At 39.9% G+C, this 14,262-nt stretch overlaps 1 protein-coding gene across 1 annotated transcript in view; it reads right to left on the bottom strand.

The window, feature by feature from the left end:
- Nucleotides 1–489: 489 nt before the first annotated feature.
- Nucleotides 490–14,262, bottom strand: part of LOC117508347 (protein NPAT-like) — a 51,740-nt gene continuing 37,967 nt past the window's right edge. The window contains 11 exon segments of the mRNA XM_034168087.1: nucleotides 490–1,877; nucleotides 2,485–3,290; nucleotides 3,293–3,859; nucleotides 3,989–4,079; nucleotides 4,601–4,695; nucleotides 5,408–6,832; nucleotides 8,666–8,782; nucleotides 8,885–8,981; nucleotides 9,123–9,201; nucleotides 10,010–10,101; nucleotides 13,616–13,736. Coding sequence (XP_034023978.1) covers nucleotides 1,797–1,877; nucleotides 2,485–3,290; nucleotides 3,293–3,859; nucleotides 3,989–4,079; nucleotides 4,601–4,695; nucleotides 5,408–6,832; nucleotides 8,666–8,782; nucleotides 8,885–8,981; nucleotides 9,123–9,201; nucleotides 10,010–10,101; nucleotides 13,616–13,736 — 3,571 coding nt within the window. The 3' untranslated portion in view covers nucleotides 490–1,796.

The following is a 14,262-nucleotide window of genomic DNA, read 5'->3' as shown; positions in this document are numbered from 1 at the left end:
GGTAAGAAGCACACATCAAAAGTATAAGTAAAAAAAAAAACAATTTTCAAAATGTAAATACAAATATAAATACCAGAAATGCTGCTTGCTTCTGGCTACTACTGTTCCTCTCTTTCCCATCCCCTGTCTTCCCGTTTCTCCTCCTCCCCCAAACAAGGAGTCCCACCACTCTAGTCTGATCTTCCACCCTGTCCAGGTCCACACAAATTGGTTTGTACTCTCAAAGTAGTCTACAACATAACTCCTTCAGAACTGACATGGGTGCCTTAGTGGGTTCTCACACACACACGCACACAGAATAAAACAAAAACACAAATAGTCAACAAGTTCACACATATTCATTGATCAAACATGAATAATAAGCTGTTATATTTACAATGAGAAACAATTTCACAGAACTACACATCAATAAGCATTAAAATTACCAACACGGGGACAGGTAGTCTTGTTCTTCATATGCGGTGGGATCATACAACTCAGTTTTCTTGCACAACCATTCAAGTTTATTTCAAGTCTGAGTGCTGAGCGCTCCTTGCATGGTAGACGAGATGAGGAACAGGCGCAGGAACAACACAAAACAGCTTGTCTAGTTGCTGAATGACATAAGAAATTTGAACACACATTTTCAAACTGGGTTAGTTTGAATCAACCACACAGCACAAAACCTATACATGTCTCTGTCTCGACATGAAAACCTAAAACCAATTTCAAATTATATAACTATCATTAAATAAACTGCCAGCTTTAGCTGGATGGAAAAAAAAAAAAAAAAACTGGAATTAAATATTGACAAAGGTGATGCTTGAGGTTTTATTATAGAGCCCTTAAATGGGTCACTTTTTTAAAAAAAATTCTGGAATAGAATACTTTCAAGGGAGTTAACAGTATGATCTGCATTCCCTGGCAAAACTGTATTACCTTCCTTTTCATTCATGTTTCCACTGCAGCACAGTTTACCAGCAGGCATCAGCTGACTGATTTAGCACAGATGTCTTACTGCTGTGGACCCAGAGAACATCTGGTTGCTGCAGAGAGTGACTCCCCAGAAATGAAAGACAACCAGTCTGCCTGGTACAACAACAGAGCTGCTATAGCCCACATGGTTACCAGTTTGATGTGTTGGTGGCTGCAGCAACACACTGCACAGTGCGTGCTCTGCTGATCTGATTTTAAGGCGCTCCATCCAGCTCGCCTCCTCAGCCACAAACTGGATGTGAATTTGAGACACTGACTTTGTGTGTCAATGAAACAATCCAGGTTTAATTGACTCTTAAAAAAAGCATGTTAAAGTAATGTATACTTTCAAAATAAAACGTTATCTGGCCAGAGCTTCTCTGAAGCAGTGTTGCAACATTACATAGCAGTAACATGAACGAAAAGGGCAAAAAAAGGGTGATTCTTTTAAACGCTTCTGTTGTTTGCTCAAAGTCCCCACAGCAGGCACACACTGACCCGCATCTGGATCTGACAAGCTTTACGCTGGAAGTCCTTTATGACTCGACTCCAGATATGCAAGGCAAGTGGTACACCAGTGGCTTTGAACTGGGGGGAGCTTGCTGTTGAGACGGAAAATGCAAAACATATTGTGAGGGAATGCAGAAGTATTCCAGGAAAAATTTAATTATTAATTCACAAAAACAGCTCTAGTATGACACTTTAAGGAGCCAGTAGGACACATGGATCATGATTCAGACCGGTTTATAAACGCAAACCACAGGCACTTCTTCTTTTCCTGGATGGTAATTTCAGCAGGCAGGAAAATAGTCCTTTTTTCCCCACCTTGATTGTGTCCAGTTTCATTCATCATAGTGAAGTGAAGAGAGGAACTTATCCACATCCAAGTCAAGGGGGAAGCAATCAAAGACTTTTTTTCGTTCCTGCAGAATTTAAACCTTGAGTCATAAATCAGCAAGAAAAACTGCATACACAAGAGATCAAAACTGTTCTTGAATTTAAAACTACAGTGTGGAGGATTTTATGCCATCTACTGGTGAGGTTGCAGACTGCATTATATCATCACTGGACACAATATTGATTTTGCTTCTTTGGCAATGGGATTCTTGCTTCCTTGTCTTCTCTTGTGATAATAAACATGTATCATCCTCTATTTCACAAAAATCATGGTTCTCACACTTGTTAGCCTGCATTTGCAACCAGCATACAGGGAAGTAACCACTGATTTATACACAGATCTTTTCCTTCCATGTTCTGTTAGTACATGCAAACGTCAAATATTGTACTTTTTTGTTGTATTGTTTTAAAGGCGAATTATCTCCCTTGAAGATGTCTGTTTTCTTTCATGTAAACCTTCATATGGTGTGCTACCAATTACATGAACTTTCACTGAAATACATAATCTGGTTTAGGATGAGTTGCGCTGACAACAGCTGAAACCTAATGATGCTGAAATTCTAACTCAGATGTATTCATTGAAGATGTCCAGTTCAAACGTCTATAAACAGAAAGTGTTTGTTGTGTGCTCACCTTGTCTTTCTTTTTGCTGCTGGGAGATCGTTTTGATTCCTTCTTTGCTGGGGGGCTGTCGGTGGGACAAGACAGCTTACGTTTCCTTGAGTTCTTTGTAGCCGTGAGAGACTTCTTCCCTGCGCCCTCCTGACGCAAACTGTCTTTTAATGGTGTGCCTGTCCTGGCAATAGCAGCACGTGAAAGGATCATGAGTGTGTGAGCGGCCATGCTAATGCTGTTTTCACTTCCGGCCTCGCTAGATGGGCTGCAGGATGAGAGTTCCGGGGTGTTTGGAGGAATGAGGTGTTTGGGAGTTCCCTCTCTGGGTTTACTCTTTCGTTGTGTAGCTGGAGTCCTGGGGCAGTCAACAGACCCCTGATTACTGCCTGTGACGGGGGTCTGGGGAAGAGTCAGCTCTGAACTACCCACTTCAGATCTACTGACTGGTGTGGAAGGAGAGTTCAGCCCCTGGATATCCTGCAGCATCTCTGCTGCCTGTTTGGCGAGAGAGTTGGTCTTTGAGTTGTCTTTTGCAGACTTCAAATGTAGATTAGATGTTGTCAGGGCAGCAGCTGCAGGGTTAAGGTCTCTTGGTAGCGAAGAGGATATTGACTGATGTTGCTGAGCATGCATGCTGCCTGTCACTTCATTTTCCTTGTTCGCTGTCACATTTGGCAATAACTGTGAGAGATTCCTCTTCTCTATACACCCTTCATGAGATTTTGCAGGGTCTTTCCTGCTGTCCTCTTTTTCCTTTTGGCTTCCTGATTTCTGGACAGAATCAGAAGTCAATGGTCCAGGATGAGAGGAATCATTACCTTCGATTTGCCACCTTTTTCACGACTATTTCCACTATTAACACCATGTGATTGAACAGTTGTAGATTCAGGCTTTTTTGATGACTCAAACTGTGAGGCATTATCACTGCTGCGACTTTCACTTTGAAATTCTTGACCATGGTCATTTGGACCTTCTTTGTGAGGGTTTGTCTGTATGGGATCGTTCTGGTTCTGTGGTGGAGGTATGATTTTATCAGTCTCTTTCAACTCCCCAAAAGAACTCTTGTCATTTTCTGAACATCTGATAGTCGTAATCCTCCTTTTAGGTTTAATGCCACCCAGGACTGTAGGCTTTGGTTGGGGGACTAGCTGGGAATTATTTTTCTTAGCATTCTGGGCAGATGGTGCTGTAGATTTTGCTATTGGATGTTGGCTGATTGTGGTTCTTTTTGATTCAGCCATATGTGGTTTAACCACTTCAGAAGATTCAAAACACAGAATTCTTCGATGAGCAGAACTGGGTCCCTTTGGTCCATTCAGTTGTCCAGCGTCTTCAGATGGCGAGGGCTGACCACCCTTATTGCTTAGATTTTGTTCTGTAGTTTGTGTAAGGCCTGGAATTCACAGAAATGAGGCAAGGGCATTCAGCCATTAGGACAACACTGAAGACCAATGATCTTGATTGTCACCCATTAAACACCAGTAAATAGCAGTGTGCCACTCTAACTTATCATGTAACTTACCAGATGATGACTGCTTGTCTGTCACAGTGTGAGGTTTTGCTTTGACAGTTTTTGATTGCTGTAGTGGTGCTGGGTTTGACATGGCAACAAGCTGCAAGTACAGTGTAAATTTGTTTTAGAGGAGACAGTGCCACAAAAAGCAAAATTCGGTCTCTTGGAGACATCAATGTTCAATACACATCAACGAGTAACAATAAGTGCTGGACAAAATGAAAAGTAATACTTCGGGGGATTGCCATTATGGCATCCTGAAATGTTGTGTGAGAATTGTCACTTGATTTGTAATGTTTGTTCTGAAGACAGCACCACAGGAGAATCTATGGAATCAGTAAAATCCAATGGACTCTATGTGGTAAAATTAATTTCAATCAACTAAATAAACTGTAAGAAACCGTAAGTGACAAATCAAACTTTTGAGTAAAAGACTGTGGGTAATTATGAATAAATGTACAGCTGGTTTGAGACATTTTGTTTATGTTAATAAAAGTGAAATTGTGATAAATATGGGAGATGGCTCCCTCTCTTTTTTTGCCAATGAGGTTATGAATCTGACAAGAGTAACAAAAGGCAGGCTGATATTATTTTAAAAGGCAACATATCAAGTTACATTACCGTATTGGACACCATCTGTACATTCCCCAGGGTATTGTTCCCCATAACAGATACAGGAAGCATCACAGGCTGAACAGGCGACTGTAAGATGAGTGCTGAAAATAAAGAAAAGCAAATAATTATTTATTTATTTATTTTTTTTGATGCAGCTAGGGCTAAATGATCAATTTTATCATTAAAGTCACAATTTTAAAATAGGGTGTTTTCCAAATTGGAATCTTTGCCATTTCAATTAGGCACCAAGTTGCACTGCATTAAAATTAAGATGTATCACTTCCAATAGAATTAAACTCAATGGACTAATTAATCTTTTATTTGAACAAAATTATCAGACTGATGTGAATGATTTTTCCCCTCTCTTCTGGCTCATTTTATTTCCACTACACACAATCAAAGTATTTCACTCCCCATTTGTTTTAAGTGCCATAACTGAACCATTAGTGAGCAAAGTAAAATTACTGTATTTTCCAGAGTATAAGTCACAGGGTTGTTTTTTTGTTTTGTTTTTTACTAGTGTGGTAGGAACCGTGATTTGTATATCAAAAAGATAAGGTTTATTTTTATTAACTATTTATTGGGCTTTCCCAAGAATAAAAGCAATAAACAAAATAAACTGCGATAATGAAAGAATAAGTGCGAATAAAAGGAGAAAAATCCTAAATTAAAGAGCTGATAATACAGAGAAAAGGTGCAATTTACATTCCGCAAAATACATTAATAATTTGGCTTGCAGTGGAGACACGCACTCTCACAAAGCCCACATGTGTTTCAATGACCAGTTACTTCACTTAAATTGCTGCTTCTTACCTGTAGAGGCACACTGAGAGCGGGGTGGTGTCCTCACACCACAATGGCTTGTGATCAAAGGCTGTCCATTTGAGATGCCCGTGGGCACAAGCACTTGCTTATTTGGAGGATCTGGAGTCAGGGGTTCAGTCACTAGGAAATAGCTGGTGGTGGTACCTTGCAGTACAGAGTTAGTCGTGTCCAGTGGTACCTGAATTATGTAACTTGGCTGAGCTGGTGACCCTGTAAATGGAGATGGGGCTCCAGATTTCTTGATGGCAGAATTCACCTCTGAAGATCTTGGCTGAAGGGCTTCAGAGTTACTAATTACCTGTGCTGTCTCATCCAACTTGGGCTTTGGTGTGCCAGGAACTCCAGGTGATTTAACTGGAGAGTTAAGATAAATGGTGGGTACCTTGTTCCCAGAGACACTGGAAGCTGCCTGGTTTAAGGCTGGGTCAGCGGATGAATGCTCCTCCTGGTTATCGCTGATTATGATCTTCAAAGAAACGACACTACTACTACTACCAGAATCACCTGAACTCTTATTCTTGGCACTGTGGTTGTCGACTGAAGGATCAGGTGCAGCTGTAACTGTTGCACAGGTGGAGATGGATGTGGCTGAGGAAGTTGTCGATGAGGCTGGTGTAGCAGTGAATATTGAAGGGGACGAAGCTTTGGACTTGTCAGATGATATTAAGAGGGTCGCAGTGGCAGGGGATGAAACAGAGGTCGGCATTACTGGAACTTTGTTCTTAGTAGAAGCAGATGTAGGCGACATGGACTCAGCAGGGGTCATGAAGAGATTAGCCATTGATTCAGTGACTTCTCCACTAGTTGCATCTGACCCAGTCATATGAGCCAAGTCCAGAGTTAGTGTTTCCACTTTCTTGGGTTCAGAGGGGATAGCTGAATTTAAATTAGCCTGATCTCTTAAAGTTGAACACTGTGCTGAAGCAAGCTGCCCTTCAGCTCCTTGTGCTTGTTTGCTCTGCTCTATTTTGTCAACATTAGAGGCCACAGTTGTTTGTGGGGCCACAGTTGTAAAACTGGTGCTTGATGATTCATCGTGGGGAGCTGAGACAGGTGTGTTATCCTTTGTGAGAGATTCCAATACTTCCTGGGCAGTGGTATTATCTGGAGGAAAAGGCGTGTTCAATAGTTCAATCTGCACTGGTGTAGGTTCCACACTGGTAGTGCTCAACGAGCCTGTTTCTTTTGTTTTTGAGGCTAATGCAGTCGATGACACACCCTTATACTCCTCGTTAGTCACCAGCAATTTGGCCGTAGAGTTTTCAATTCTAGATGCTCTGCCACTGGGACAAATAAATACTTTCTTTGAGGTGCTGGGAGCAGCAGACTTCCTAGTCTTGCGTTCTTGTCCAGCTCTCATGTTTCCTGTCAATAGGGCTGTATCACAAGAATCAGCAATTTTGTGGGTCTCCCCTGCAAAACAAGAGAATGCGGGATTAATTGGTTTCTACCATGTACACCATGTAGCTGTATTCTGTAGGATTAAACTATTTTGACTTGCATGTAGTAACAAGAGGGCACACTTGTGCACAGACCATCTCCTGTCACTAATTTGTATTATGGCATTAAATTGGCTTAGTGTTGTGTTGATTACTTTTGCAGATAAATTATGAGGCGATCACTGAAGCATGTCTTATCTTCCAATAATGTATTTGGAAATAAAAACAGCTGGCAATGTTGCTGACCCAATAATACCATCACATTAGATTTTGGTAAATAGAATATTGGCAGTTATGCTTTCAAATTTTAAAAACAGGAAGATTTATAAATTATGTAGAGCAAACACTAAATGTTTTTTTTTGTTTGTTTGTTTTTTGCTTTTGTGGGATATGAACTATAGCTGGCTAATACTGGCACAAACAAACAAACAAACTTGGGGAAATCCAAACACGCCCAAATTCAAACTTGCCTGAGATCAATTCATTTAGGATGCCCAGTTCAGAGTTGGTGTCAGAAAAATAAAGAAATAAAAATCACAAGCTCTGTTGAAGTTATTACTGGCACAAGAATCAACACCCTTTTCAGTAAAGTAGGTGGTCTTGAGAGGACTTTGGTGTAATCTGAGCATGCTCAGATTACAACTACAACAGACTAATTTGGGCTGTCCACTTCAAATTTTCTTTTTAAGATGTGATACGTTTTCTTCAAGTTATTATGGTTAAATCATCATCAATACTCTGTTGAGTAAACTGGGCAATCCTTAGTGGGTCTTGGTGAAATGAAATCATGTTGAAATTGAGAATTATCAGATATATTCATTCGGGATGCCCATCCCCCCCGGCCCACACGAACATTACAGAAATATGACGTCATCCTTTCAGACCACCAAACCTCTGCTAAAATCCAGAATTTCAATAAACTACAAAAATTATTTTGGACACAGGGGAGGAAAAAGCTGTTAATCTGTAAAATAAACAGTTAACCTCTGAATGTAATACCAGTTATGAACACAGCCACATCTGGACAATTCACTGTTTTAATCACTGCTTCACCAGAGTTTTCTTTCTGCAGCTCTGAATTTAAATTTGACACAGACCTGCAGCTCCACTTGGCACTGTAAGTAGACTTGCAAGAGAAAAAAAAAAAAAACAAAAAAAAAAAAAACAAAAATCAAAGCACAGCACTCTGGCTATATTCACCACTCAAGTCGCTGACGGGCTATCCATTTTGAATATGTACCCATTAGCCTTCAAATGAAGGCAGACCCAGGGACCAACAAGTCGCCACATGAAGCACTGCAAAATTAAATAGTCTTATCAGCAAATTGGCTTTATAAATGTCAATGTGATAACCGTAAAAATGCTGAATGTTGGTGCCAATAATCAGTCGACCCCAAGTTAAAACAGACGACAAGATGCTATCCCATGATGCAGCTGGTACCTTGTAACCAAAGAACTTCCTAGGAAAATCCATAGAACACAGTGGACATACATGAAAACAGTAGTACTGTCCAAGAGGGCGCGACACTGTACAAATACACATCAGGAACCATTTAATAAGTCTACCATTGAAAGGTTTTCGCTGCATACTTGGGAACGCACCCGTCACCTGTTAATATCCGAGTAAAAGGACATGTAAGACAGCTGTGGCATAGTACATCGAAATTGTGTCCCTACTACGTACTATAGTAACGTTTGGGTAATAGGTTCCTAAACAACGGTAGTACATACTAAATATTTGAATGCAGGGCTGCCTTTAATTCTACTTAGGAGAACTTTTTATTCTTTTCTTTTTGAGCAGAAATACCTGTGTCAGTGTTCTGAGGAGATCTCTCTGTCAGTGAAGGTCCAGCATCATCACTCTCTTCTGAGATACTAGTAATAACTTCATCCTCTGCCTCAGTGTCTGCAAATTTGTTTTTACCTACAAACACGTCAGAAAGTTGCATTTTCTTGCATGATAAATTTAAAAAAGTAACAGATTCAGAAGCACTAACAGATAAAGGAAAAAGTAGGTCATACTTACTGTAGTCAAAAAGGTCAAAGAGAGCCTGAAAAGCTGGGTCAGATTCTGTTTGCTCCAATATGTCGTGGATAGCATCATCACTCATATGAATTTCTCCCTGTACCAGAATAATCATACTACAATATTACAAGTACCAGAATAAACCAAGCTTGTGGGGGGATGATGGCAACTGAACATTTTTAAATGGATAAAAAATTTTAAATTGATAAGAGAAGATGTATTAAAGGTTTCTGAGTACCTGCAGTCCAAGGATTTCATCTATAGATTGGTCAGGTTCCATTGCACTTAATGATGCCTTTGTTTGAGGGGTTGGCTCACTGAAGGAAGGAAGAAAGAAAGAAAGAAAGAAAGAAAGAAAGAAGAAAGAAAGAAAGAAGGAAAGAAGGAAAGAAAGAAAGAAGGAAGAAAGAAAGAAAGAAAGAAAGAAGGAAAGAAGAAAGAAAGAAAGAAAGAAGAAAGAAAGAAAGAAAGAAAGAAAGAAAGAAAGAAAGAAAGAAAGAAGAAAGAAGAAAGAAAGAAGAAAGAAAGAAAGAAAGAAAGAAGAAAGAAAGAAAGAAAGAAGAAAGAAAGAAAGAAAAAGAAGAAGAAAGAAAGAAAGAAAGAAAGAAAGAAAGAAGAAAGAAGGAAGGAAGGAAGGAAGGAAGGAAGGAAGGAAGGAAGGAAGGAAGGAAGGAAGGAAGAAGGAAGGAAGGAAGGAAGGAAGGAAGAAGGAAGGAAGGAAGGAAGGAAGGAAGGAAGGAAGGAAGGAAGGAAGAGAAAAGAAAGAAAGAAAGAAAGAAAGAAAGAAAGAAAGAAAGAAAGAAAGAAAGAAAGAACGAAAGAAAGAAAGAAAGAAAGAAAGAAAGAAAGAAAGAAAGAAAGAAAGAAAGAAAGAACGAAAGAAAGAAGAAAGAAAGAAAGAAAGAAAGAAAGAAAGAAAGAAAGAAAGAAAGAAAAAAAGAAAGAAAGAAAGAAAGAAAGAAAGAAAGAAAAGAAAGAAAGAAAGAAAGAAAGAAAGAAAGAAAGAAAGAAAATTGAGACAGCAACACCATGATATATCAATAGTCACGTCATAACCTGTCATGCCACAGACATATTCCTAAATTATGTGAGAAGAGAATTACAATGTTCAAACTCAACTCTTACTTTGCAAGGATTTTGTTGATGTTTTCAGCTAGTTTCTCTTGTAGTGACCGGTCCCCCAGTATTTTGTCCCGTGCATTTTGTATGACAAGTTGCTGAGAAAATTAACATTTGGAAGAAAAGGAGGGAAAAAAAATCTGATGAAATATAAAACAAAACAGAAAACTGTATTATAATCTCAAAAGCAATCCATTGTGTGTACTTAAACCACCCTTATACAGGGATGAAGACCCTTGTGCAACCAGAAAATGTGGGGCGCCACGGGACGCTCGAGGAAGACACAGTACACGTGTAAGTTGTACAAGGCACTCTCAGTGGAAGCACACACACACATTTTTGATGTTCAAAACAAACGCAGAAATGACGCAGAGGTTGGAGGACGCTCAAAAGAGGCACAGACGCCGTCGGCCAATAGACACTCAATAAATGCACAATGATGTGGGCAGTTTGCCGTGATTTTTATGAATAAAGTTCATTATGAAGCGCTGCTGTTATCGTATTTACAATATAGGTTACCACAGGCGAATGCAACAGCAAACAAAATTCATCCGACCAATCAATCACTATTGCATTAAGTAAACAGTGGATAAGATATTGTTAGGTTAGGTTAGGTTAAACTTTATTGTCCCCACAGGGAAATTTGTCTTGGGCTCACAGTGTTGTTTGACACAGACACAACATTCACAACATTTAACATCCGGACACACAGACAACGGTACAACAGTCAGCTGGTCTGCATGATTTCAACAAAAGGAATATGACCATGTCATGATACTGCACAATCCCAAGTAAAGTGCATTTGCAGATAAAGTGACTTCAGTATATTGCACCTGCCCAATAAATAACATTATAATTACAATTCAACAATTAAAAAACACATTCCTACTGTCTTGTCTTATTTAACAAAGCCACTGATGTGGGAACAAAAGAGAGTTTGACCCTGTTACTGCAGTGCTTGATCGCTTGATAGCACCTCCCAGAAGGTAGCAGAGTGTATTCACTGTGCAGTGGATGGGAGGGTTCTCTGAATATGGCTTTAGTTTGTGGCAGGACAGAGGTTTCAAAAATTGTCTAGAGAGAAGGAAACTCCTTCTGTCCTATGATTTTCACTGCATTTTTTACAAGCTGTCCAATTTTGGTTTTACCCTGCACTGTGAGTGAGCCAAACCAGGCCACTATTCCATATCTAATGAGGCTCTCCAGCACCACATTATAAAAACAAACCATGATTCGGGTGCCTCCACCAAACAATCTAAGTCTTCTGAGGAAGTGGAATCTTTGGGAACGTTTCTTACATAAAAAAATCCACATGCACATTCCACCTCAGAAGATTAGCCACATAGACACCCAGATATTTCACTGACTCCACCTATTCTATCTCCCTGCCTCCAATGATTACTGGGTCATGGGGCAGGAGTCTTTTTGGATCAAAGACCATTTCTTTGGTTTTAACCCCATTTAGAGTCAAGTGGTGCTCCTCACACCAAGACTGAAAGGAGTCGATTTCATTAAGATAAACTGATGGACTTTCACCAACTGAAAGTAAACTCACAATAATTGTGTCGTCTGAGAATTTCAAGATTTTGTTACTTGGATTTCTGCTCTTACAGCCATTGGTGTATAGGGTGAAAAGAATGGGAGAGCTTACAGCCCCTTGAGGCACTCCCGTGCTACAGGATTGTGCTTTAGACAAGGAGTTGTTTAACTTGCTGTGACCTATTAGTTAAAAAGGAGTAAAACCACCTAACAAGGGAGGAGCTAACATTAAGGTCTCTCAGTTTTTGGACTAGAACATGAGGGCGAACTGTGTCAAAGGCCGACGAGAAATCAGCAAATAACACACGTGCGTAACAATCAGCATTCTCTAAGTGCTTCTAATCAATTTGTATGTAAGTAGGTATGTGAAGGTGTATATTTATGTTTGTGTATATATATGTGTATATATGTATATGTGTATGTATGTTGATGTGTGTATGTATATATATATGTGTATGTATATGTATATGTATATATATATTGATATCGATTTAGGTGTGTAGGAATCTATGTGTATATGTGGCAAAGGGTATTACTGGTTGTGGGGAAGAAGGGGTAGGGATAAATAAGCTGATGCTTCACCCTACCCCTTTTCGGACATGTTGGGTACACAGTAGGAACTTTTTTTGTTGTTGTCTTTACTGATCTATCTTGTAATTGTTGTTGTATCAAATGTTCGAAATAAACAGTTTTCATTCATTCATTCAATCATATGTGACATACACACAATGGCATCTGTAGTGCCAAGTCCCTGCTTATATGCAAATTGCATTGGGTCAAGAGACTTGGACACTTCCAACTTGAGTCTATTGACCATTACCTTCTTAAAGCATTTCATAACAATGCTGTTTAAAGCCACGGGCCTATAATCTTTATTAGTGGCCGGGGCTAAAGTTTTTGGTATGGGTATAATGGTCGACCGCTTCCAGCACAGAGGAACAGAACAACTCAAAGCTGACATTTGGAAAATAGGGCACCATGCCTCTGAAAGTTCCTGTGCACAGTTTTTCAGTAATTGACGCAAAGGTTTTTACTTTTCTTTCAATGAGAGGAGGTCTGATCAGACGTGAGTGATCTGAGTGCCAGAGCACAGCGTTATAATGCAGCACAGACACATAGCTGGCATTTTCGCTCAACTCTTTCAGTACACTGGACAGCGGCACAGCCCGTTATAATGCAGCACAGACCCATAGCAGGTGTTTTTGCTAGTCTTTCAGCACCTTGGACAGCGGTGCAGCCCTGAAGGCAGGGAGCAGATGCACATAAGTGCTTTTTACTTGACCTGCACAAACGATTACTGTCACAATCAATTAATTAAGAAAATAATCAAATTTATTAATCAATTAGCTGTTAGGTCCATAAAATGTCAGAGTACTGTAAAAAGGGTCCATCAATGTTTTGAAGATCCCAAGTTGATGCCTCCAACCTTCGTCTTTTGTCCACAACCCAGAAATATATAGTTTACTGAGAGGAGTAAAGAAACCAGTAAAACAAGATAGACAATATCCCCCACTGGCAAATGCTACATTGTGATAACATTTCAAGGAATTATATCAAGTTTCCTGAAATTCCTCACAAAAATGTGAGAGAAGTTGATTTCAGAATGCAGGCACTAACTCATGAAACTGGCAGTGTCTAGATTTGCTAATCAAGGGCCATAACTCTGCCAAAATGTGTCAATCTTATACAATATTACAATATGCGTATTATCAACCTATAACAAGGATTTGTACCACTACATGAAATTCCTACTAAAAATGTGAGGAGTTGATTTCAGAATACAGGTAACCAAGCATGAAACTGATAGAGTCTACATTTGTTAATCAAGGGCCATAACTCTGGTAAAACAAGCCCAACTGGAACGATATGTGTGAGAGCAGTTGATTTCAGAACGCTTGTAACCTTTTTGGGACAGATGGACGGACAGACAGAAATTGCTATGACATAATCCCCCTTCAACCTGTGTGGCATAATAAACTTGAATGTTTTCAAGTTTAAGAATCTGAAATCAGATGTTACTACAAGTTTGGATTTTTTTTGAACAACTAATCAGTTTATTGGTGATGTACTCACAGGGAAGTTCTCCTCAATGTCTTCAGGCTGTGGTTCTGCAACAAGGCCACTGACGGTCATAATAGACTTCCCAGTTCCACCAGACCCACTTAGGGCTCTGGATCTTTTCTTGGGTGTGTCCCTACAGCCATTCAAACAGATTACAGAGTTAGGAGCCAATGTGCACAAGGAATGGATTTAATGACTGGATTTATTATAGAAAAGTCCCTTCGGCTTCCCCCCTTGTTCTCACTTGGGGTCACCGCAGTACATCTGATGATCTGCATATTGATTTGGCACACGTTTTACACCGGATGCCCATCCTGACACAACTCCATATTACATAGTGAATAGGTAGGAGTGGTCTTGAACCGGTGTCACAGACCGAATAGTCCCCCATAAAAATTGGTGCACCCTGCCTTCACTGCACATGCGTCATTTGGGACCACAGCAGCACGTCTGAGTCTGACTCTCGACATCCAAAGCGATCAAAGGAAATTATGTGATTATTAACCATCAGATGACAAAGTAAAATCTCTTAAATCATTCTAAAGTCAGTTTTAAGCAGAAACAAGGCAATAATCGCCTCATTTCATTACTGATGCTCTGAAATGACATACGCGCAAGTCAGACGTCTGACGTGCTGTTGTGGCGCTCTGATCGGTCTG

Source organism: Thalassophryne amazonica, chromosome 4 (genome assembly GCF_902500255.1).
Source record: "Thalassophryne amazonica chromosome 4, fThaAma1.1, whole genome shotgun sequence".
In the NCBI taxonomy this organism is placed as follows: Eukaryota; Metazoa; Chordata; class Actinopteri; order Batrachoidiformes; family Batrachoididae; genus Thalassophryne; species Thalassophryne amazonica.
Note: the sequence above shows the minus strand (reverse complement) of the source record. Positions and strands in the feature narration are given on the sequence as shown.